This window comes from Larimichthys crocea, chromosome XXII (genome assembly GCF_000972845.2).
Source record: "Larimichthys crocea isolate SSNF chromosome XXII, L_crocea_2.0, whole genome shotgun sequence".
Taxonomy (NCBI): domain Eukaryota; kingdom Metazoa; phylum Chordata; class Actinopteri; family Sciaenidae; genus Larimichthys; species Larimichthys crocea.
Window position 1 is genome coordinate 18,825,746 of NC_040032.1, and position 26,670 is coordinate 18,852,415.

General features: G+C 41.2%; 1 protein-coding gene across 2 annotated transcripts in view; it reads right to left on the reverse strand.

Annotated features, from left to right (window-relative positions):
• Nucleotides 1–485: 485 nt before the first annotated feature.
• zbtb16a (zinc finger and BTB domain containing 16a) overlaps nt 486–26,670 on the reverse strand; it is a 137,024-nt gene continuing 110,839 nt past the window's right edge. For both annotated transcript variants that reach the window (XM_027273360.1, XM_027273361.1), the window contains exons 5-7: nt 18,676–18,846; nt 10,107–10,277; nt 486–6,138 (exon numbers count right to left, since the gene is read on the reverse strand). In XM_027273360.1, coding sequence (XP_027129161.1) covers nt 5,909–6,138; nt 10,107–10,277; nt 18,676–18,846 — 572 coding nt within the window. In that variant the 3' untranslated portion in view covers nt 486–5,908. The remainder of the gene's footprint in view (nt 6,139–10,106; nt 10,278–18,675; nt 18,847–26,670) is intronic.

The following is a 26,670-nucleotide window of genomic DNA, read 5'->3' on the forward strand; positions in this document are numbered from 1 at the left end:
AGAAAATAAAAAATAATAATTGGGCACCTTCTAAGATTAGGCTAAGATTAGGTGCTGAGGTAGACAAAAACTATAACAATTCAAATCATAATAAAAACACTATTTTCTTAATACAGAGCAACTTGACTGGCACTTGTGCTGTCACAACAATGGAGGAGAGAAGTAGCACAGACAAGCCAGGGAAAGACAGAGAGAGAAAAGCTTTGTTACATAAAAAGCTTTGTTATGCTTGGTCCGACAGGGCAATTGGTCCTCAGTGCTAATATAAAAAAATACAATGTCTTGGTGCTTTGTTACTCAAACAGTTTTTAGTCTAGACCTCGATGGCACATGCATTGCAACACTGCATGAAATGGCTACTTTGTTCTAGAAACACCACACCAAAACACAGAGTGCCAGCTCCAGGGATGCCATGATTCCTCTCTGACGAATTTAACATCCCCTTCTAAATGCATTTTGTAGAAAAGAAAAAAAGTACTTTAAACAAAGAACTGAAGCAAAGCAGAAGGGGGATACCCCTAGTGCCAACCTACCCAAATGGAGGTTTTCTTTATTTTTTTCCAAAGAGCAATATAAAGTTTGTCATCAGCAAACCCGTTGCTGATGAAAAAAGAGAGGAAAAAAATTTGACAATCTGAGTGGAGAACCGGATTTGGGGTTTAGTTTGTTTGCAGAAAAACATTTTAATGGAGAAAATTTATTTTATTTTATTTTTTTTACCAGAAAGCAAGTTTTGCCACTGCAGCCTGTCTGGATTCCAGCAAATTTTCCTTATGCTTTTGTTTTTGTGTCGCTAAATAAATGCTTTTTGGGTGCCAATCACAGAGTGTGGCCTAAGAAAAGAAGTGAACGCAGAATCCCAGTTGCTACTTCAATAGCATTAACTTAGGGTTTATTGCAGTCCTTGAAAAAGAAGCCCTGCTCTATTCAGGATTTTTTGAAAAAATTTTTTTATCATTATCATAAATCATTTTCGAGCGTCATGACATCCCTAGGGTGCTGGAGACACCATTTTTATTTTCTTCTGAAAATACAGAAACTAAGCAGATATAGATGGATATTTTTGTTGAACAAATTCCATTTTTAGGCACAAAGATAGTACAGAAACATTGGAGGAACACTGAGGGAAGAACTATAACGATGCCAATGTATATATATATTTTTTCCAACATAGAGAAAAAAAGTGGCATAGAATATTTTATTTTGTATCTGATCTGATTAGTGCATTTTTCCACTAATACACACACACACACACACACATACGCACACACACACACAGTTACACACTCTTGTACACACTCTTTCACCCACACGAAAAAGTAGAAAACATTCAGAGGACAATGATAGGAATAATGTGACTGATCAGTTCTTGCATTGTGGTGGTTCAGACTGAGCCGTGACTGGGTATATTATAGTGGGTGGATATTATATGAGGGTGAAAAAGACCCTCAGCTCACAGTGTTTGAGAATAAAATGGCAAGACACCATGGGACGTGCCATCCCTTCTTCTTTTTTTTTTTTTTTCAAATACAAAAACAAAAACAAAAAATACGTTGACAGTCAAGTTTGATTGAAAAATTGTGAATGACAAGTACTAATTGGTCGGTTTGGCAGCGTCCTCCTGCCGTCCCGTATTTTATCATCCTTTTTTTTTCCTTTTTTTCTTTTTCTTTTTTTTTTTTTTAACGTTGTCACATACACACACTCGTAAAATTTGTGGCGGATAGATTTAGTCCTTCACCTACAATGCAATTGACATCCAGAAAGCGACACTTATTATTACAATATGTTCACACACATGTTTTTTTGTTTTTTTTGTCCAACAATATCAAAGAGGAGCAAGGCAAAAATGATTCACACCCAGAGAGAAAAAAAAGACAGGTAAAAAAAAAAAAAAGAAATACAAATATTTGTGCCCTGCTGTAACCCTCCACAAATGGAAAAAGGACTGACACTGAATACAAAAATATCACAATTTTTATATATCAAATTGCCTCTGTTGGCTCTTGTTCAGGAATACGCTCATTTCTCAAGAGAGCTTGTCAGCCAAGAGAATCTCTATTTTTAACCTTCTGGTTTTTCTTTTTTGATTACCACTTGCAGTTCCAATTGTCCAACGCACTCTGCATCACTGCAAATATGACCTGTCCTGGGCGGTTCAGCGTTTTTTTTTTTTGTTTTTTTTTTGATGAACCTTCTTTTTTTTCACATTACAAAACTACACTTCTATTCACATGTTTTCAAGTTTAAATTCTTGCTTTTAAACCCTCTTAAAAAGCAATAGTACTTCCTCTTATCTGCCGCATCCCTCTTTACTCATCACTTAAGGCTTCAAAATTGCTTTTTTTTTTTTTTCTCTGCTCGTCTGTGGTTGGAGGTGCAGGGGGAGACTATAAGAGAAGAATAAACATCCATTTGAATGACTTTTCAAATCCTATCACACCTACTTTTGTTATCTCTTACCCTTTTATGTACATTTCGCTTAAAAACACAGACAATCATGAATCAACTTTTGAAAGAACAAAACAAAAAAAAAAGAAGCATGAGATGAAGTAGCAATGATGAAATAATGCAAAACACAAACATAAAAAAAATGTGCTTTCGCCAAAAAAAAATGAACAACAACTTAGAGGTAGCTTTTATAACAAATGACCAAACCATCCGGCTCATTAACAAGCGGGGTTAATAATACCAAGTTTGGTAACAAGTAATGCACAAAGAAATACACAACATTAGAAAAACAAAAATCTCTTCACCGTGGCACTTAATTTTTCTGCGTACACATTGCTTCATCATGTTGTGCAATGCATCTTTTCAACATACACTCATGAACAAACACACACACAAAAAAAAAAGTGTACAAATGAAACAAAAGGGAAAATTAAAATACACAAGCAACATGAGGTCACAAAACGAGGTAATTCAAGTACGATGTGTTGAGATCAAACTCAAGGTCAATAATAACAACAACAATAACAACAACAACAACAACAACAACAAGAACAACAACAACAACAGGAGACGAGAGAGACTAAGCACAGGGACAAAACCACAGAGAGAGAGAGAGAGTTGATTTATTCTGTCGTCTTACTGGTCGCCCCCTAAGCTGCTGGGCCGTGTCTCGTCCCATCAGTGATTTCCCCCCTTTTCCACCGGCCATTTGGATATGTGATCACCCCCCCGGTGACGCTGTGACATGCAGTGATGCTCATTAAAGCCTTAGGTTCAAACCATAATACCTGTGGCTGCAGGTTTAATGCTGCATTTCAGAGATGTCAGAAAGTTTCAAATTCTCACCTCGTGCTGAACAAAACAGCTGTACACAGATTTTTCTTACAAGATGCAGTTATGTCAGCATTGCAGCACGCCGTAAATGCGACGCATAACTTTCAACATTTTAACAACCAACCACAAGAGGGCCTATTTTTAATTTTTTTTAATTAATAAATGAGCTGAGGGCCACTACTCACCCTCTTTTCTTCCACTCTTTACGCATTAGTGTACACAAGCACACATGGCATCTTAATCATATTTAGCATAAAGCCTAGAGTGGTAATTTAAATCAGTGCAAATATATTTAGGAATATGCACCATTAAAACATAATATCTGTAATATAACTACAGGAAAAGACCCCCAGATAACGCTGCACCCACCTTACATATTTCAATCGATATTCTACTCCAGTGGTGCATATTCTCAAACAAAAATCTACTGACACACAGCGAATATGAGGCCTCAGGAGCTTCAGGTGTGACTGGAGCCATGGGCCCTCCCTTTGCCCAGTTAGTAATTTCAGCCTTGCCTACACTAAAATTTGAATTTAAAGGTCATGTCACAACTCCAAAATGTGATCTGTTGCATCCCTTTTGTCAGATCCAGTCAATCAAAACACCTGATCGTGAACACGTACTCATTTCAAATGTAAAATAACATTTACGGCCGCTAGATAGCTGGTTAACGTATGAGTTGCTGCATGGAGAACAGCGTTTGATGGATGGAGAAAATCATCTGAACTGTACCGCTGGAAGGCACGGAGAGTCGTGACAACCTCCGAGGTTGGAATTGTAGTTTACAGACCTTCACTGAAAGGCAGCATTAATTTAGCTATATATTCTGACACAGCCGCGTGCGAACCTGGCTCACAGTCTTTCACATTCATGTTTTGATGCCATATAACAGTCCTGAACCTGCCACACCACCTTAACAAATGTTAAAAGGCGTGCAGCTAAGGCATTCCCAGCACTTCTTCAACATTCACTACGATCAAGCGGTCAAAGTCACAGGACTCCCACGGAAAGCAGCGGTTAACCATTTTCCCCATTTTGTTTTCCATCCCTGTGGTGAATGGACAGATCTGCTGTGGTAAAAGTGTTACTGTTTTATGTGTCAGTTTGTGTAGTTCATCATTAGTGTGAGAGAACGAGAGTCATCTGGTTAATGTACATGGATAAAAGCAGTCCGGTTATCTATTGCCGAGTATGTGGGTAGGCTGGGTTTAATGTGGCGTACTGTAATAGAGAGTTATGATGTAATGAAAATATATATAACTTGCAGGAATCAAACAGAGACTGTTGTCGTAATTTGTTTTACCTGTGCAATCAAGCTATGATAAACTATGATGCAGAGCAAAAAATATATATATATAAAATGAAAAAGTGACACAGGTTAGCCTTTGGCTCTCTGGGGAGAACCGTGGGTGGCCAGTGGTGACTCGACTTTCTCCAGCCTTCATCTGACGGAGATGTAGAACCAGGAAGACTACTGAGAAAACTGGGGAGACTTCCAACACACACACCAAAAAAAAGAAAAGAAAAAAAGAAGCAGCACTAGCGCCCCCTTCCCCCGCTCACAAGCAAACAGGTGCTTCGTTTGCAGTATTTTAGTGCTCCAATTCATCCAGTTTAACTGTTTCATCTACTGCATACTCTTACCGGCTCTGCTGCTGATTCTCAGGGGCTATCTCATTGCCACCATTGGGACCTGGTACACCAGATTATACTTAGATATTTCAGTGAAAACTGGGAAGGATCTGTGACTACTGTGCAAGCAGAAATGATGGGAGGTGGCAAAACAGACACAATTCCCATAATGGCTGGAAAGAATTAGGGGCTTGATCACCCAAAGCGGGTCATTCTTTCTTTAATTTGGTTGGTATATCATGGTGGAATGGTTAGAAGGTATGTCTCCAAGATAGCTTTGTTGTGGTTCATAACTACCATAACATAAAGTTTTGTATAAGGAGAAGGACTTTGGCTTCTGAAAGCCAGCAGTTTGTCAATAACTAAACTGATACTCGCATATTCTTCATGTAATCCAAACTAGTATTACCAAACAGGGTGAATGTAAACAAACCAATACTAAAGTAGAATAAAAAAAACTTTCTCCTGTTTGGAATACAATAAACTCAGAATGGAGTGAAAGATTTAGTTGGTGATAGTAAGAATGTGTAAGTTCAGATAGCCCTTGAGAATCTGCTTTCGCTCCACGGTGGCAGCAGCATCCCCCCAAAAAAAAAAAAAAAAAAATCACTTCTGTGCAGCTCGCTTTATGGCACTGCATGAAATGACCTGAAACGATAACACGGTTGCAGATGTAATGAATGACCCGGTGAATCCGAACAATGGTGGAGAATCTCTCTCCATGTCCAAGTCTTGCTCTTCTTAGCACTTTTGTCCCATCATCACCACCCTTTTACCCCCATCGGTCATCGCCGCCTTTGCATGAAAAGAAAAAAGAGAAAACATACCCTCTTGCTTTCGAGTCTGTTGCCGTTGACATTCCTCAATCGTCAACACTCCACCACAGCCTCATACCTCCTATCCGCTCAATTACATTCCCCTTACCTCTCAACCCCCCGTCCCCACCTTCACACATACCCTCCCCTTCTCTTCATTCACTCTCCCGGCCTCAGACATAGCAGAGGTACAGGTAGGTCTTCTCTATGCGCCAGTCTGGGGGGATGTCTTCGGGCTTGTGGCCTTTCATGTGCTTCTGCATGGCTGACAGGCTGGGGCAGTACTCCAGGCAGATGGTGCATTGGTAGGGCGAGGCGCCGTTGTGGGTGCGCAGGTGCTTGATCATGGCCGAGTAGTCCCTGGATCGCTGGTGGCACAGCTTGCACTCGAATGGCTTCTCACCTAAGGACAATGGGGTGGGTTGAAGACAACAATTGTTTTAGCCATAATGCCATTCAATGGCTGCGTTATGTCCTTGTTGAAGTGTGATGTGCTTGCTAATCAGGAAGTAAATGCATTTGATACAGAAATCAATTAAATGGGAAGTTTTGTGTCATTCACACCAGAAGACAGTCACATTATTTTAGTGCAATGTGAAAATTCACTTATCCATCAATAAAAGTCCTTGTTGCTCCATAAACAGTATACTGGAAAAACAGCTTTGTCATTTATGGCCATTGGAGTATTATTACAAGCTTTTTGTAGTTTTGCTATCAGTTTTGATACTGTACTTCATGAGTTCATTGCAGAAATCTGGTAACATGATGACAGAGTGCGACGCGACAGCCAGATGATCTAAACCAGTGGTTCTTAACCTGGGTTCGATCGAACCCTAGGGGTTCGGTGAGTCGGTCTCAGGGGTTCGGTGGAGCCTCCGCCCTGGAATTTTTTTTATACCATTTGTTACAACATATCTTTGTGAGCAATAATTTTCGAGGATGCTGGACATAAAAACTAAGAAAAGGAACAGACTTTGCTGTGAAAATGACATGAGACTGGCACTTGCCAAGGTGAAGCCACACATATCTGAACTGGTCTCTCAAAGGCAACAGCAGAAGTCACACTGAGGTAAGTTGTTGTGAGTTCATGCACTGTGTTGGTTTTGTTATTTGAACAAGGTGATGTTAATGCACGGTTCATTTTGTGCACCAGTAAAAAAAATCATATTTTATTTTTTACTAAAGAAGGGTTCGGTGAATGAGCATATGAAACTGGTGGGGTTCGGTACCTCCAACAAGGTTAAGAACCACTGATCTAAACTACTTCATTTGGAGGTAAAACAAGTGAGTGCACCCAAAATCTTGCAACAATCCCTAATTGCTCAGGAAAATAGTGTTTTTTTTGGTCTGTCAAATAAGTTGGGCTAACCTGAGGGTTTTAAACTTGTCTGACTGCCTGACTGCTCGACTTCTTTTCAGTGATCTTAACAATTAACTCAGTGACAGCCCTACAGAAATAAGATCCACACTGTGATAAAACTGATTTATCTTTGAATAGCAATATTTTGTCTATTAACACTTCGACACCACAGCATATGAAGCCTGCTGTGTGAGAAGTAAAACAGTCTCCACTGTATTTTAAGGCTTAAGGAAGGAGGGAGAATATTTCATCGCCACAAATTTAGAGAATGCAGATTCCACTCTGTTGGCTCACAAGAAATTCTGGTGGTGTTATGATAAATGGACTGTGCGCACATCAAAACCCAGGAGTGAAATCCCAACTGTCTTCTGAAGAAGCAGTGTGCAGCAGTAAAAGACCACTCTAACTAAAGTCATTCCAATAAGTGGTACAACTCAAAAGACAAAGGAGGATAATAGTAAAAACGTACAGTAGTTTGTTCACCTTTGAGAGACAGTAAGTATCAACTCAGTGCCAGTCAGGTCCATCAAACCAACGCCACTAACAACTAACAAAATGATCTTTTAATTATTTTTTCAGTTGAGGGGACACTTTGTGTTCAGTCATTATTAATTCTCATTACTGCTTTTATTAAAAAGACTCCATTGTATTGATATTTTGGAAGCATGCAAGGCTTTTTTACATCATGCTGTGCAACAGACGAAAACGAAAAAGAGATGTCCTGCTATGTAATCGAATGTGTAACTATTGAAGGTGACAGCAGAGATTTTGAAGACCATGCAGAGAACGACTTGCTTTACAAAACCGAATTCCTTTGGAAACCCCCGACACTCAGGAGTTTTGACATCTGAATGTCGTTGCCGACTTTGTGAGCAGCAGCTGAAAGCTTCAAAAAAAAGCTGCCAACTTTCTAAAGCTAGTATGTGCTTGTCTTTCTTGCCTCGTCTGACTTTGCTGTAGCGATGTTCCAGTTCAACGTTATCATAAATGGTAGGAATGATGGTCAAAATAAGAATTGAGTCATCTTTTCTGAGAATAGCAGCAGACTTGTAGTGATTAAGATAAGAGCAATCTAATAGAATTTAAATGAAGATCGAAATAGGCTGAATGACAATTCCAGGCATGTGATGTTTAAATGTGCGGCGTCTCTTTTGTAAAGCACATCTAATCAGCGCTACATTACAAAAAGTACAGCTCCTGTCATGGAGAACTCCTGAAGGTGTCATAAATCAAAGTGCGGCGCTGCTTTCTTGCTGTGGGGGCTGCTATATTCAAGAGGCACATTTCAATTCGGCAACAGCAGCCGTCCTAAATGTGCTAATGATTTGAGTGATGGCAGCGAATAATCCGCCAGCGCTCGAGCCGGCACACGCAAATTAGACATGTAAATGCTGACCTTTACCAATGGCATTTGAAATGAGCTGTCGGAAGTGATCTGGCCCAGCGCTTGCTGTCACCTTTCAGCTGAAGCATCGCACATGTGCGCAGGCAAAGCAGGCTTCATGCCTCCGCCGCTCGGCCTGTCGGTTCTTTCGGAGCCCTGGTTAACCTTGACCTTAGTGAGGGCTTGGTTATGGTGCCATTTAGCCAATAAGCATAAATACGGTGTCGCAGGTTGTCATGCGTTACTCTGCAGCAGTGTGGACACCTGCATTCTGTTGATATTGATAACCAGACTGTAAACAGGGTCGCCTCAAATAACCAGCTAATAATGAATTGCAAATGGGGCCCAGGTATTGATCCGTCATTGGCATTTGGGATGTGTGGAAAGAAGGGGGCGGGGGGGGGGGTTAGGTTGCCAATGTCGATGATTCATCAAGCAGCTGCCTTTTGTGCGAGGTGGCCTTTGACTGTGAGCTTGTCACTTGCTCTTGTTATCTGCTGTTGCTCTCCGGCTTAACGCAAAGCCCCCCTCCCCCACACAAAAGGGGAAAGGGTGGACGGAGGGGAGCCAATTATTGGACAGGCTGCCTTGATAGTGTGGCTTAACAGCTGGCTTATTGAATGGGAGATGGGAGGGCGCTGCTGTGTGTGTGCGTGAGTGTGTGTGTGTGTGTGTGTATGCGTTGGAGAAAAAGAGATGGTGAGGAAGCATAAAGCCTTGGCTGTGTGCCACCCTGGTGAGCACTTGTGGTATCCTTGCTCAGTCTGGTACGTAGCGTGCACTCATTCTCCAGGGCACCCAGCTTATCACTGTGTCAACATCTTTATGGGGCTCTAAATATACTGGGATCAATACAAAGTCTTCTGAGACATCCATCTACTGTATCACAGCAACAAAGATATTCATCTGGTCTGGGCTGTGCCTTGCAACTTGGATTGCCTAACGGGGGGAGTCCTATAACAGGCACCAAGAGCTGTAGTCGTGTTTCAACGCTGTATTATTATAAGGGGGGGATGAGATAAACTGTTGCACTCACATCAAATTAGGAGAAGTGGAAGAATGAGATCTCGTTGCTGAATTTGAACAATACTGATGTGTGTAAAAACAATGACTTATTATAATGGTTCATATGTTTTTAAATATAAAAAGATCCCAGAAATAGTTGGGAAATATGCTTATTGTCTTTCTTACTGAGTCTCATGTCTGTGCACAAGTACGCAGATGGAGTCAGGATGTTGTTAGCTCAGCATAAAGATTGAAGGCAGGGGGAAACGGTTCTCCTGGCTCTGTCAAAATTTTAAAAAATACAACTGGCAATCCATCTAAAGCTCACTGATTAAATAACATGTTGTATGTTGGTTGTTTAATCTGTGTGCATAAAAAGAAATGTTAAAATGTCCGATTGTTTTAGAGGGAGCTATGCTGTTTGGAGCTGTTTGTCACAGTGGGGTTTGGTACCACCACCGAGACCAAAACCCTGCAAAAAGTTGTGGGCAGCAGGTTGTAACCGTAACACAACATATAGTTCAAGCACACAACAGTCTCCAAATCCTTTGATTAGCAACATCAGTGAATGCAGTGTTTTTCTCTTCAAACATCTTTGTCAGTTGGATTGCGATCGCAGTACCTGTGTGCACACGGTAGTGGGTTTCCAGCTGGTGCTTGAGGCTGAACTTCTTCCCACAGCCGTTACATTCATAGGGCTTCTCCCCAGTGTGGATGCGTTTGTGGCCCTTCAGCGTGCTCTCATCTCGAAAGCAGCTCCCGCAGAACTCGCACTCGTATGGGTGGTCCCCTGCTGAAATGTGGAGAAAAAGAAGCGAAGCTTACTTCAACTGCAGTCAAGACCTTGTTGTAAAAAGGCAAGAGAAATAGAAAACTTACGTGCATAAATTCATTTGAATGTGGTTAAAACTTTCACGTCATGTTATGTTCATGGTTGGTTGGCTGTCACCAGCAGCCTGACTATGATTCCATGTAAACATGCAGTCGTGATACCTGAAGGGAGCCGCATTACTGAATGCTCTGCCTGATTACCTAGGTGGGTTTATGCACAATACTAAAACAACAGCAGTTACAAGCTAATGGATACCCACGCCATAAGGCTTTAATTCCAGCAGACAAATGTAAGTCCTCTTTTGTATTTGTCTACAAATCACGTGCACTGATGTTTTACTTTGTGTAAAGCCTTAAATAATTGTAGCCTGTCATGGCTGCTCACTGGCCGTGAGATGTATTATTGACCATGCAGTCCCAGTCCCACAATGCTTGGATAACCTGGATAACCTGACTGATGCATATATGGATATGTTTACATTTTAAATGTGTTTTTTATTTTTATTTTAGAGGGGCAGTGCGATTAAAATCATATCGAATTTAAGAATTTATAGGTATTTAAAACATTTAGGAGAGTATTAAAGCTGGAAGTAAAGCTGGAACTACAGTCGTAGACAAATCTGTCTGCCTCTGTATACCTTCACTTTCAACACGTTATTTCCCTGCCAGCAAACTGTCTGTTTCTATTCATGGCTCCTCTGTCTAAACCTTTCACACTGAGTAAATGTATTCTCACTTTTTATTTACGGAGCACCATATTTGCAGTCAGAGACATTAGACTTATTTCAGACACCAGCCAGGCAGCGGATGTACAGTTTGTGTGCGTTCAGAAATGAAAATAACAGCCATCTCATTCTGCTCCTCAGGCTGCCACAGCACAGGTCCCCACAGGGCAGCTGTAATGGATATTCAGATGTCAATGATCAGGGATATTATGATTTGTAGGAGGCTCTCACCAGCAGTCCAAAGACTAATTGTATTCGGGTGTTTGATGAGGAGCTGCTCCTTGCATCATTTGCCCCCCCCCCCTTCCCCGGTTACACTCTCCAGCCAAGTAATGTTGTGGATATTTATTAATGTATTTCACTCCACCGCTGCAGGTTTAAGTCACCATCAATGACCTATGCCTTTCATTATCTGCCTGTCCGAGCAGCAACGTGCCACGGAATAAATTGCATTTCTCGTTATGTGCTGCTGCCGCTGCCCGCTGTTAAGAGACAATTTCACGTCCATCCTGCATATTTTATTTAAGATTTTATGTCTGCATATACAGTATGTATGAGTTTACTTGTTTTATTTAGGAGGAGAAATAAAAGGAAGGATGAAAGAGGTATGAGAGGTGAAAATCCTGTAAATGTCGATCACATTTTCGCCGTGCTATACTTTCATTGAATAATAATAATAATAATAATAATAACAATAATAATAATAAAAAAAAAGACAAAGGAAAAACGTTTTCGATGCCGTGTGATGTTGGACGCCTTCCCATTAAAGGAGAAGCTTTGATGGGGATGGAGGGGTGTGCGGGAGGAGGATGGATAAAACTGAGACAGGGATGGAGCAGGGGATGTGGGTGTATATGGCGGCGGCGGTGGGGGCTGGGTAAAAATCAATAAAAGTGACAGTCTTTATTTGTCTGCGTGAAGTTATCAGTGGCTCCCGCTGTAAGACATTGTGCTCTTTCTAGCGTTTCAACCACAGCAGAGATCACAATCCATCACGGAGCTCGGTGGGCTCGTGCGACGCTACAAGAATAATAATTGAGCTCAGATTCACCTGCCTTTAATTAGGGCCTCCGATCAGACCGGCGAGTGGGATGCTAATACTCAGAGGAGGCCTATGGAGGGTTATTTACGCTTAATGTCCTGTTGCTTTGCTGTTAGCAGACATCATCAGAAATCTTGGATTATTAAGAAACAGCTTGCTTTCTTACTCATTTCAATTCATATGTTTTTTTTTTACTAGTAAACACTAATCTTCATGCATTAGAACATTAACTGCAAAATGCAATACATATGTACATGTTGTATATGAACTGTCTTTGATGCCAGGGTGAGGGTTCTTTACAGTTCTGTTCTGAAGCCTTGATGTAGTTTTGGTAAGTGTAGGAAGCTCATCCCAACTCACTTATCTTTGATCTCTTCTGTAGTTCTCTAAACTTTATCTTTATGATGAAATATTTATTGTGTTTCATCACTATTTACTTTAAGTCGGAGCTCCATGCACGTCCAACAATCTCAAATATAGCAAACTAAATGTGCCAGTTTCATGATGCCTTTCCCCGTAACAACTGTGCTGCACTTGCTGGTTTAGAGTAACGATACCTTTGATGAGGTGCAACAAACAACACATAGTGCCCCAAATTTTACTCTCTGATTTCGATCAGATACTTTACATTCACACAGTAAAACCGTGCACAGATACAAACATGTCTAGGCATAAAATAATAGGCTCGGGGGGTATAATATGCAAAGTGGTTCCTGTCCAGCCTCCAGCATCCTGTTTGTGCTCGGTATGCATATCATGTCTGATATCTCCTGTAGCCACTCGGGGACGCCAAAGTGCAAACTTACACTGCAGAGCTTTAAATAAATCAGACACAATTCTATAATCATATTGTGAGGATGTAAAGAGCCAGGAGACAGGGCTTCATTTTGTCGGGGTATTCTCATGAGTGTTGCCGCATAATGGGGACCTCCGTCCATCCCATATATGCCATCATTACTTCCTCTCTCCCTCTGTCCTCCTTTCATTCCTGTCTTCCTTCTGTGCCTTTCCTTCCCTTCCCTTTTTTTTTCTCTCTCTCTGCTGTGACCACATGGCAGGGAGGCCACAGATGAGGACCCAGCACAGTGAGGTGGAACCGCAGCATGGTGAGTGGACCCTTGGGTGCCCCTGAGCATCACCACCTGCGTCTCCTGACCCCCCCACCGCCTCCCATCCGCCACCTCACCACCACCACCACCACCTCTACATCCCACCCCTCCCCTCCTCTCTATCACCTCCTTTGACACCCCAAAAGGCCTGCTGAGGGTGCCTGTGCCCATGGGCACCCGGGGCGTGTTCATTATATACGGTAAGAGGCTGTAAATCACCGGGCTCCATCACTGCCAGGACCAGAACTGGCTCATTCTCTCTCTCTCTAAATTCAATTCAGTCCTCTCTCTCTCGCACTCTCTGGCTGTAGCACTATCAAATACAGCTGCGAACACAAAACACCCCGCCATAGCAGACAGCAAATTGGCTCCGGATTTAAAAAAAAAAAAAAAAAAAAAAAAAAACACACAGACACTTACACACAGACAGTGCACAACAACGGAATATTAATGAAGGCCTGGTCTGTAAAGAGAGAGAGAGAGAGAGAAAGAGTGTGTGTGTGTGTGTGTGTGTGTGTGTGTGTGTGTGTGTGTTAGGGAAGAGGAATAGCACAGCTGCTATGACTGCCACTGTTATAAGCCCGCGTTGTGTGCATTTGTGCGCGCGAGTGCTTGAACCTACAGTGTAGAGTACATATACGCAATCAAGATACATAAACAAGACACAACATGGAGCTGAATACGTGTAATATCCTGGCATGTTAAGAGAAGGCGCAGATAGACGCAGGAAAATGAGAAGAGGCTGTGAAGGGAGAGAAGGAGAGATGACATGATTAAGATGCTGAAATAAACACCATCAAATCAGTTTTTTCCCCCCTCTCTCGTCCTAAACGGTGATCCAGTGTCAGAGCCCGCACCAGCAAGGCTGCTCTCAAAAGATAAGCCAGCAGACAGGTAAAATGAAGCACACGTAATGAATGTCCATAAAAGTGCTTTTTGCAGCTTTCTGTTGCCAGTTGATACAATAGAACGGTGACTCAACCAATAACCAAGCTATATCTAGAAAGCTTTCTATGGTAGATGAGCTGCCACAGTCTGTCCATTAAAATTAGGGTTGAATACGGGGAATTGAAATTGACTCCAATTTCCTGCGAAAAAAGACCTGCGGGAACATGTGACTCTCTGCATGTGCGTGCTACACGCTACTATATAAAATAGATGCCTCATTACGCCGGTAAACCTCATTAATGATGCAATAAAACCTAAATACTCTGACCTTGAGATGTCATTATTATGGAAATATAAGTGGATCAACTTTTCAGCTCCAGCATTCTTTTTCCATTTATTTGTCATGCTTCAATGACTGCCTAAAGTCCAGCTGAGTAGCAAAACGCTTCTTATGAGTGCCGTGACTCAAAATCTGTGCATGAAAACTTTGCAGATGGCTCAACAGGTGGCTGAATCAGATATTCAAGAGTGCCATCATGAGATCAGACAGCAGCGCAGCAGTCAACAGGTCGAGCATTGGCTGCATGAGATCCCATTAATGTTAAAACTAAATATCCAAGACTAATGCTAACACGGAAACGACACGCCAAAATGGCTGCATTATGGATTTTCTTTCTTTGCCTCTGCATGCAGTAATAACCTCAGTTCAGCCCTAAATAGATGGTCATGCACTCTCATACCACTCACATATACCGCTTTGAAAAGGGTAAGAGGATATTCTCTTGTGTTTTTTTTTTTTAAATATATAATCTCTAAGACAGGGCACCTTTTAAGAGAAATTGTTGTCCTACTAAATATATATACATGGACATGGACAATCCGGGTTTCCCATGGAAAAAGTGTGAAAGTAATCATTTCAAAATCACAGGAAAACAGCCAGAGTAGAATATTCATCAAAAAGGCTGCGCTTGACTCACATCTCACATCTTGTGCCTCCAAAATAAAAAAAAAATAAAAAAAAATCTGGAAAAGTGTATGTGATGAATCATTCTGAATACAGAGAAAATAAGAGGACAGGCGAGAACATGTCTGACTCACCCGCTTCTAGTATCAAAATATTTGCTTAGCAATTAATAGAAAATATTAGGTTGAGTGATGTGGATAAAATGTTCTATGACAGCATGACATTTATCTGCATCAATATATAGCATAATAAGATGCATTTATTGGAAATGGTTTCTTTGTTATATGTATAAATGTTAGATCTTTGTCTTGGCTTTTGAATTATGCTGAGTGACCGGCCTTTAATACCATCCAAGGTAACAGAAATGACTAAATGTCTTTAAAGAAACACTTCCTTTGACTGAATTGTTACAGTTGCACAAAGGTAGATGATTTAGAGTTAATATTGTACTAAAAGGACACTGATTAAACATCAATTAAAGACAAGACAGTAAAGGTTAAATAAAGTAAAGATGCAAATATATGTTGTTGTTTTTTTACATATTTTAAGACACCAATTTACATAGCATTTCTATTTTTTGTAGTACCATTGTTGTTTTAGTTGAAGTGTCCCTGACTTTATTTCCTTTCCATGTCTGAAACCAAACCTACTTTGTATCTTGGACGCATATTGATTTAGAAGGCATAAGAAAGGGGTAAACGGGGAGTGACAGTAACAAAACCCTGTTGTTCTATGGACATGGACAGATGTCCACATTGGATGTAGTTTGGTGGATTAGAGCAGTGCACGTGTGTCTCTGTACAAACAAACAAGACTAGATGTAGATAAATGTCTTGCTGATTCTCTGTGGTGTCTAGCATGTCTGTTTTTTTAAACACTATTTTTGCCTTGTTACCCAGCTTAAGTGTGAATGAGATTATTAACATCAAAGTGTAAATGTAGAGGAACACCATGCCTCTACTTCTTGTTTTTTTTTTTTTTTGGAGGGTAAATTAGGAACTATTTCTGGCACCCATGATGCCTGTGTGAGTTGCTGACTTTATAATCCCCTGACAAAAGGCTCCACATCATATTTAAACGACTGCTTTCACGGCTGGCTCATTGTGATTTAACACACGCCCACAGCGGGATGAGGTTCAAAGTGGCATGAGGCTGCAAAGTCTCATCTGCAGCTCCAGACCGAGCTGAGGTGACATTTGCGTCGCCCGGGTGGGCAGGTGGATCAGAGACGACGCTTGTGTCCTCTCCAATGTCTGGTAGAGGGAGCAGATGTGCACATCGCTACTGTACAGGCGGCTCAAGCAAGCACCGTCCACCCCCTTCCCCAACCCCCCTCAGCCCACTAGCCCCTACCACCATCACACACTAATGGTGTATTCGCCTGACTTGTAAATAGGGCCGACTGCTCTCATCTCACTGCCTTTCGTTTCAAATATTTATCTGTGAGCTGGTGAGCTAAATCGGCTCTGACAGTGAGACTGTTATTTAAGGTCGCAGACAGGCGGCTGGGTGAGAGTGAGAGAGAGAAAGAGAGAGAGAGAGAGAGGGGGGAAAAAAAAAGCATCCATCCCTTGCCGGTGAAATGGGATTCATTTCCATGTGTTCATATTCTGTCATGGTTACAGCTTTTTTTTTTTTTCACTCTGAATAGCTGCATCCGTCAGGCTACCTCTGCTCCCTCACAACAATGTATTAGTATCCTAGCCTCGCCTCAGTAGAGAGCCGGCACTGAGAGAATTACTAGTGGACTGAAGAAAAAACAACAACAACGACGACGACAATAAGCATCTGACTGCTGCAGAATTCATTTTGCGTTGACCTGAATTAATGCTGTTTATTCAGCTGAGCTAAAGTCACAGTGTAACAGGGTAGGGATAACACAATTCACTCCCATTTCCTAAAATAAAACATGGCTTTTTACTTTGTATTACAGTACATACTGTAAGCTTTATTTGTCTATGACAATCCCTGCCATGAGAGCCAGAGTGGGAGGCTTTTTGCAGGTTTGTTCCTACTATGGCTGTACACAACTCACTTTTTTCATGGTCGGGTATTCAATACACTAATACACAAGGGGGTGCGGGGGGTAAAACAATAACAATTGGCAAAAACAATGTTCTATGTGAAAGCACAAAGCAAACAAAATCTATATTCATAGAAAAATTTGAGAAAAATATTTGTATGCAAAAAGTACGACCTGCATGTAAGTGAATGAAAAACCCTTCTGCGTGACAAGTTTGATATGTACATAGAGAAAAACTGTAGTATTGTTAGTTTCACATGAAGTGTCACATGAATTTATCACATCAGATGACAGGTAGTAAACATTATTTACATTAATTTTTTGCAAAAAATTTTTGGGCAGGTCTTAAAACTACATTTTGACACAGGCACCCTCTTAAACACAGATCCTCATTATCAGGTAGTAAAGCCGGTCACCCCCGAAGGCCCTTATTATGTCAGTTCTACTAGAGCATACTCCTATATACCTAAGCAAAAATCTCAAATTAATCATAATACCAAAAATCCTGCTGCAACACAGGAAAGCTGGGGCTTTGTTCTGGGACCTTGGGGGAAGATGGTGAGCTAGACGCACTCTTATGCAATATACTAATAATAAAACATAATAATATTGAGACCGACTTTAATCACAGGTAGTATTTTGGAAACTGCTTCAATGACTAAAAGTATCTGAAAGAAACTATTTAAAATGACACTGATCCCTGAGATTTAATTTTTTTTAATTTTTTTTTTATTACAAATCCTCAATGTCAATATGAATCCTTTCTTCACCGTCTGCTCTGCTCTACTTAGTAGTTTGGTGGAGACAGAATTAATTCAAGTCTGCTCTTTTGAGAATAAAGGGGCAGACGCAAACGGTGATGCAAGTTCACTGCAAATTCTTATTTGAGCATGACCAACAGAGTTGAGTAATTTCCTGACCAGAGATGCTGCTGCAGCATTGCACTGGTGCACCTGAGGCACTGATGTAAAATTAGTTGCTATAGGAGGAAGAATATATTAGTAGGTGTGGAGCTAGAGAGTGTGGCAAATTAAGGAAATATGGGTGACCTGGGTCCATTTTGGGGCGGGTAATCAGTGTACTACTAGGTATTCTAGTTAGTTCTGCACAATGTAGTCAATGTTTTAGCAGACAGTTTACTATTACTAATAATTTGCCAAATTATCATGGCTTTAAGGGCACTGAGTTTGAAGATAGACTCTTCATATGTCAGTCAGCTTGTCTTTCAGCGCTCTGGATAGTGACTACAACTCGAGTTGCTGGCAGATTTTACAAGAAGTGCAAAAGAAGAACAACTGCACCTTCACATCAAAAGCAGCTCCGTGTGGTAGTTTGTATTCTGATGTCTCTCACAGGATTACATGTGAAGATATTTTGGGTTAAATGGGAGCAGACCCTTGGGTTGACCCACAATACACCGGAGGGATTACATATCCTGTCTGATCTGGAAAGGTCAAGGGATTCCTGGAGAATGTTGATGTGGTGGAGAAGACCAGTGCTACACTACTTAGTTTGCAGCTGAAGGCGCTAAAATTAAATAAAAGGTTAAAATACTGTGGAATGCATCACTGTTGCCTTTTGTTTCATTGATGCGAGTGCTTCCACTAACCTGTGTGCGAGCGTAGGTGACGTTTGAGTGCAGTATGGCTGGGGAAAGTCCGGTTGCATTCACTGCAAATGTAGCTGCGAACGCCGGCGTGGACTTCCATGTGCTGCTGCAATGCCGTCTGGGTCTGGAAACGCTTCCCACAAAGCAGGCAAAAGATGGCCATGTCCGAACCTGCAGAGCAAAAGACACAAGAGAGGAATTAATGGTGAGAGCTGTCAAGCATGATTACATTTCATTTACCACTAATTTATCACAACTTGGGTTTTATTTTCATAGTTTCATGTTCCTTGGCCCATTGCACGCCATGACTTGTTAGACATGTCGCAATGTTCCCAGATCTCTTTCTGATAGAAATGACAAAACCAGACCTAAACATAAACATAAACTTGGGTAAGCACTGTGACTATGAAGCCTGGAGTGTCCCCTCACCCTTCAGCACTTCACAGTAGACAAACAGTGTCAGTTTTCCTCAAACAAAATCGCACTAAATGTTGTGCTTATACAATGATTAAGACACAGGATATGCAACAACTTAGGTGCGATGATGTGTGCTCAGACATATTACAGTTTCCTAACTGTGCCTTTACAGGCTTACATGAAGCAATCTGTATTTATAGGATTAAAGGTGCACACAATACTCATGTTTCAGGGTGGGTGAGTAGAAAGATAAAGATCTCCTATGCAATACTTCAATCGAATCTTGACTCCAGCGAGCACTGTGCATTTTTCTCCGGCAGAGATAAAGAGCGCACAGTTGCAAGCGCACAAGCACATAAAATCACAAACACAGGAACAGACACACACAGTTGCACACTGCCTTGAACACACTCCCTTCACACTTTTTCAATTACCAGGCTGGGGAAAACTCTGGGGAAGGACTGAGTGTTTGGAGCTCAGTTTCTATTTCATCAGTCAATAACACATCTTTGGGGCAAAGCTGACACTAATTTAAAAATCTATGAAGAGCAGCCCGCCTCATGTTCATAACCACTGAAGGAGGAGGAGGGCCCACGACAGCCTCCACGCCAGATCAATCACTGCTTCGACTGCTCTACACGCTGAAGAACGGGGATGGAGGGAGAATACATTGCAGGTTGATGATAGGAGGAACGATAGAGAAGAGCTGCTGGATAGCAGGTAAAGATAGGAGATTCAGTTTGCAGTAGAGGAAGGTAATGTACAAACCAAGGGGGAATAAAAGTCTAATTTTGGTGCAGGTAGGGGAGAAAAATAAATATTGATAAACCTTCCCTATCTGACTTTAGCTCTGTCTATATGTTTCATTTTCTGTTGTGCAGGAGATAAATGCATCTGCAGGAGCGAAGAATTTTCATTAGAAGCTTGTTGAACACCCATGACTGTAAGCCTGAGGTATTAATGTGTCAGCCCTATAAATAAAATTGATTCCCATTATGTTGGTGACCCTTTGAACTTTTCTTCAGGCTCAGCATCAGGCCTGATTTTCCTCTCTTATAAGATTTACTGAGCACATTCACGCTACCTCGAGGATAAACCACTCGGATTGTGATGCCACCATCTCTGGACAAACTTTATAGTTTTTAGCTCGAGTAATGGCAGGGTTTAGTCATTGGTTGAATGAACTTGCCTGGTTTCAGATTGGTGGAGTTCATGTTTGTCTCTTGTGGAAATGATTGGCTCGGTGGTACAAATTTGAGTCAATATTTTGTCTTCTGGGTGGCACTCCTTTCAGCAATGGTAAGTGCCATTACTCCCCAAGTTCTCCCCTCCTGTGTTTTCCAGGTAAACTGAAACCTCTGGATGCTTGCCAAAGACCTGCATGCGCACTGACTCTATAAGAGTAAATGTAAAAGCTATCAATAACAAGATGCAGCTTCAGTTGTTGATGATTAGTTGGATTATAAGATGGGAACTTTTATCTGAAAGTGTTCTAAATAATTTCTTCAGTAATTTCTTCTTAATGAACTGTCAGCAATCAGTTAGTTCAATTGTACTAGATGGCGTATATGCTAACTAGTACGTGTATGCAACTAGTGCTAAGCCAGTGTTCTCCTGTGTCGTATCTCTCTTGCTCTTCTTCCCCTCTCTACTTTTATCAATGAAGAGGCTATTGATTGGGGTCGATTGCTTCTGGAATCCCTCTAGAACACCAGGTACTTAAATGGCTTTGATTGACAGACATGCCTCCTATTCACTCCTGTTCTCTCTTTACCTCATTCCCTCTTTCTTAGTTTATCATGCATCTTGGGTTCACCTCTGTCAGTGGACTGGTATAAGCAGAGGCATTCTTCCCCCCCAGACCACTCCAGACCAAACAGTTATTGGTCATAATAAAGACTTCAAGTAATGTGCCATTATTGTTTGGAGAGGAAGAAAATGAAAAAGGCCTAGGTGGTTTAGAGGAATAATAAGTGAGAGACAGTCAAATAATTGCGGAAGAAGAAGGTCTTGGAATGCAAAAGGTTATCAGGCCCTTGACCTAAGGTCTAGGCTAAGGCGTGGACAGAGTTGAAATATGAAACCCAGGTTACCAACACATACTTATACAAACACAAAGAGAAAAACACAGCAAGTGAAAAAAAAAGTAGAAGCACCACATGAAAAAGACTTTTACTTTGAAGTCAGGGCAGTTACGGTGGTGAGTCACACGAGGTAATAACTGTATAAATAACTGTATATGTCAGCAAGTGTGTGTGTTTCAAAGAAAACTGTCAATCTAAGAGAGTAAAACGGGGAGAAAAACAGTGTGTGACACACACAGACAAAACTGGAACTAAAAGTAGAAAAAAGTAGAATTAACCATCAGACATTTAAACATGCCACTTTCTGATTAATGCAAAACTAAATTGCTCAAAAATTATAACATCCTGGATCCAGCCTCTGCTAGCTGAGCTTTGAAGAGCTGCTATTCGTGGCAGCGTTCCCATTCAGCAAGACAAAAGAAAAATATAGGACCTAAAAGAACGACTACAGCTGCATGGCTTGAAAGGTCTTTCAGCTATTTCACTCTATCCTGCACTCCATTAAAAAAAGTCCAACCAACTCAATAGCATATACAATCAACACATAAAAACATCATTGAGTTGGAGAGGGCATACAATTGTTTTTTTCCCCCCTCATTCTCCACTCCGAACTGGATTTCTGTTTTTAAAAAAGGTCTAACATGGACTACTCTCAATGCTAAATGAGGACTACTACAAGAACTCGCATTTCCATTCATAAAACTGCTACATTTGTGCTCAGTCTATGTGGGAAAACTACTTCCTACTTGCTATCATTTTCTGTCTTCCTGTCCTTGTCTGCGAACCACAGTAGTTTTCGGAAAAGTGTAGTGGAAACCCTGATTAGTGTTAGACAAAATTAAGTGGTACAAACTATACAGTTACTACAGGGAATAATGTGTGTGTTGCAGGAAAGTGAGTAAAGGTGTTGTCGGCTGCTGATAGATGAAGAGAGTAGTGGAGAGATAAAAAAGGAAGGAAAGGTGGAAGAAAAGTAGTTGACCCAGGAGGTCCATTACAGTGTAAAATTGAGTCAGCCCAAAGTGACACCTGAACGGAGGAGCTGGAGGAGCCAGAGTGGTGGTGGAGTGGGGTGGGGGTTCTTAGTCTCACTCCTGTTTGGCTGTTTTGGAATAATTTACCTCCTCTAACCAGCCTCTGTCTCCTTTTCCCGCCATCTATTTATAAAGGCTTGGGCAGTTTGTGGCTGTTTGTGTGTGTGGCCGTGGCAGTGCCGGCAGTATCTTAATGGGCCTGGAGTGGCAGGGCTGCTGTTATTTAAGTGGGGGTTGGACGGAGGCCGGTAATGGAGAGGAATACACCCCGATGGGAGGTGACAGTGGCCGGATGGGCACGGAGAGAAATGGCCTAAGGGTAGAGGCTGGCCATCGAGGTAGGCACTTTTACTGATTCTGATGTGCAGCATGAGCCCACCTGCTCTGAAAAAAACTCTGAGAAATAGCTCAATTAATAGCCTCAAACTTAGGGTCTCAATAGGCAGTTCTACTCTTTTGTGTCTTGTGAGACTCGTTGCTCCATTATAGGGATCCTAATGCTTAAAGTTAAATTTGGATTCAGTGATTATGGTCAGCTAACCCACAAAAAGGTTGTAAAACTAAACTGTAGGCTTCAAGAAATCCCTCAGACACCTAAAGATGATGCCACTCACACATTCCACATGCATGCATGTTTTTCTACAGTCTAGGCTCATAACTTTCAGAAACCCTAAAAACCTCCTTGCCGTACATGTCAAAACTGACATTTCACACTCTAAATGTCACACGAAATGGCACATTTGGTACATAGAGCAATGTCTCAGAAGCATAGCATGTAGCTGTAATGTTTGACAACTCGAAGACATGTTTCAAGATTAGCATCACAGTTCTTAAATTCATCCTGGACGCTTGTGTTTATTTGGACTGTAGTCAAGACAGTTAAATGCATCCTGACTGTGGCCTGCAATGCAGCGTGCTGAACAGAGGACCTGCCAGAGTTAATGAGGCAGAGAGCAGCGGGACCTCAGCACAAGGTGTTCAATCACAGGCCATTACCACAGCCCTCAACCTCTGTTACTGCTTGCTCTTGTCAATAGCAATCTATAATAAGCTATAGTTTATCTATAGAGAGGGCAGGGTAGTGACTAAACTTAAGCTTTTATATTCTAAAACACCAACATTAATTGTAGGTGTCTCACTTTGAGGCTTGATCACAGAAACGTGATCTCAAAGTCACCACAACATGATCTATGACAGCTGTGATTTTTTTTCCTTTCTGCTTCTAAACTCTAACTTCTCAGTTTCATATCTCATAAATATGATTCATCTTGAGATCATTCCTCACCTAGAAACTGTAGTCTAACAAAAACAAACTTGAAAGCTCTGTAAAAAAGTAGTCGGTGGTTTAAGTGATTAAATGTGCTTTTCTGTGCCAAACAAATGGTTTATCTTACGTTTAGGTGACCGCCATAGCAAAGTGGTTGCTCTAACAGATGGTTGTTAAGTTTTCTCCAGGCAAACAAAATCTGCATAAAACATGCAGTGTTTCCCTTTTTGTGGAGAAAAGCTGCATCGCAGGTGGCACAGAGCGAAAACAGAAATCTACGATTCTCAGTTGCATCTTTTTATGTTCTTCCAAAAGCTATTCCCTTATTTGTGTTTTGATTATGGTGGCAGAGAGTGCTGTGCAAGAAAATCCCTAACTTATTGAGAAGAAGAAGAATGGCCACCCACAGCTGATCTGTAAAAGTTTAGATCACACAAATGTGCACAAATGTTGGTCAGATCAAGTTGTCCCTTTCTACCAGCAAACACAGACTCCAACAATCAGTCACAACAACATCCTTCCAAACAGGTGCTCAGTTGACTACTCAGCTCTGCTAACTGCCAGTCACCACAAACACCAGTCACAACAGTCCTGCCTGTGTCGGTGGAGTAAGGTGTGAGGAACGAAAGCAGAGGTGACACTCCTGCTGCTCTTTAGCTTCGTCTAGACGAGACGTGTTTGTTGTTACTCTCATCTGCAATCAGGCTTCATCACACATTAGGTCTCAGCTGTTCTGAAAAGGTCGCCAAGCACCTCTTTACCTCCGCCTTCGTGGGGCGTCACTGGAGAATGCATCTTGTCATGAACAAACAAATAAATGCCTTCTGTAATTTACTCCTGTATGGATTGGAAAAGGTCTCTAATGAAATGTTAGGGTACGTCCAGAACATGACGTCACATTTTAGTCATCTTTATTCATCATATCGCTGGCGAGACCCCATGTGGGCAACTGACAGCGAGTCTGCAACATTGTGGGGGAAGCCAACTGTTCAAACCCTGAAATTACAATTCTACACATAAATGCATCTGCCCTCCGATCATGACCAACAAAATCAGCTCTCATAAATCCAACATGGGTACAGAAAACAGTGACAATGTCAGTCAGCGTAGAGCACGCTTTAACTCAACTTTAACACAAGGTAAGGGTAATTCAAGAGGTTAAGAATGTTTAATGGCGAGCTCAGAGAACATAAAATCTTGAAATCCCGACAGTCACTATGTCAGAGCCTGCGATCGTTATCCTGTCACAATATTAGCTTACAATCTTTCACAACATCCAAAGGTAAACAGGCACGAGACAGGGAGATCACAGGTAGACTTCCAGGAACAGGAATGATGTCAACAACCCTGGCATCACAGAGGTGATACACCATACAGGAGGAGGCTCCAAAAAATTGCCTTGTGTCCAAGATGTAAAACGAAACAACAAATTAGTGTGGCCCACGTGTGATTGCCAGATAGTGAAACGACTTAATGATTTAAGACTAATTTTTGCTGGCCATCATTTCATTTTCACTAAAACATTTTGAGATTTACAAACGTACTCAGCCTCACTGCCTTCTTAGCCATCAAAAACATACTGTTAGACATATGTTCCACCGGTTGCCTCAGCAGATGATCTAGAAAAACAATTAGCTTGTAACAGTGAAAAGAAAAATGGCCAGCTTTTTAAATTATGTTCATTTCAAGTACAATCCAGCTTTCATTTAACTCGTGTACAAGTTGTGTACGTTTGGATCGGCTGTGCTGGAAAGCCTCCGCAGTGTGCTAACAGAAGCATAAAGAGGAAATAATCATGCTGTTAAAGTAGTTTACATAACATGCATTGCATCAAAATTACATCACGCCACACAACCTGGGCAAATCTCCTGCGTGTCACATTCAAACTGTAACTAAATGTTTTCATTTAGGCAAGTAAACAATGTCAGGATCAAGCGAGGATTACTTTTATGATTGTATTAGACCCTGAAGTCTTTTCTATGTCCTGAAATTTCCATGCTAAGAGCTGTCAATTTTTTAAGTGAACTTGAGGGATTTCAGTTTTGGACACACCATTACCTCATCTTTGGAGCTCCCATTTGCATTATTATTATTATTTTTTCTCAGTCATGCTTGATTCATGACCTTTAAAAAGAACAGGAGAGGACAGAGAGTTTTAAAATCATTTTTATCACCTGTGGCTATATGTTCACCGCACATATCTTTTCATACACAGTTTCTTGTTAGTCAACTGTGTACATATCCTCTTTTTTACCCAACATATGTGTTTTTTGTCTTACATATGCTACTGCTAATACAATTAAAACACCTCCACAGACGTTCATTGGTCAAAAGGGGGCTCTAGTAACAGAAAGAGACTTCTGCATGAAAGTAAAACGACTTGATTGAAGCAATAATGGATTAAATGTTTACTTCTAGTGAAGAGAGCTTCTCGAAGCTTTACTCAATGAGGATGAGCTCCAAAGAACCAATAACTCTTCACATAATTCATGCAGGGAATAAACTGAGAAATCAAAGAAAACGCTATCTACTGTAAGAAAATGCAACACCAGTCTGCCCTGCTGTGGTTTGTTTTGTTTCATCCCTGCCTCCCACTTCCATCGGGCAGTGATAATTCACGTCGGGCCCGCAGCAGCGCTGACATTGTAAGATGAACTGCTCCCAGCTAGATTAATGCCACCAGATGCCAGGCGAGATGCCATATTAATTACCCAGAGATAATGTCAGCACAACCATATGGCAGCTCAACTGGCCATTTAGTTGACAGGGAGAGGTCTTTATAGCAGTGCAAATTTCCTCATCTGCACAGCATCACAGCTTCGCCATATTATCTCCCTACTGTAGCAACTGGAGCACTTCACTACTACTGTATTTGCTATGTTATTACGTATATTCTTGCAGTGTTAACTCAGGATCTGTGGTGTGTTATGACAGTAATGCACAATTAAGAAGATTTAATGGTCAGATATTTTTTTAGTATTAATGAAAAATTAAGTTTTAAGTAAGAGATTTTATCAGAAGTCCAAACCAACAACAAAATGATCCAATTAAGTATTGTCTGCGCATCCAGAGCCAGATATAAAAACACTGTTCGTCTGGGTTACATGTTCTCCCATTACCATAAACACACACACACTGTAGTTTATTGGATACACCGTCCTGCTGCCATAAATACTCACTAGGGCACCAAATA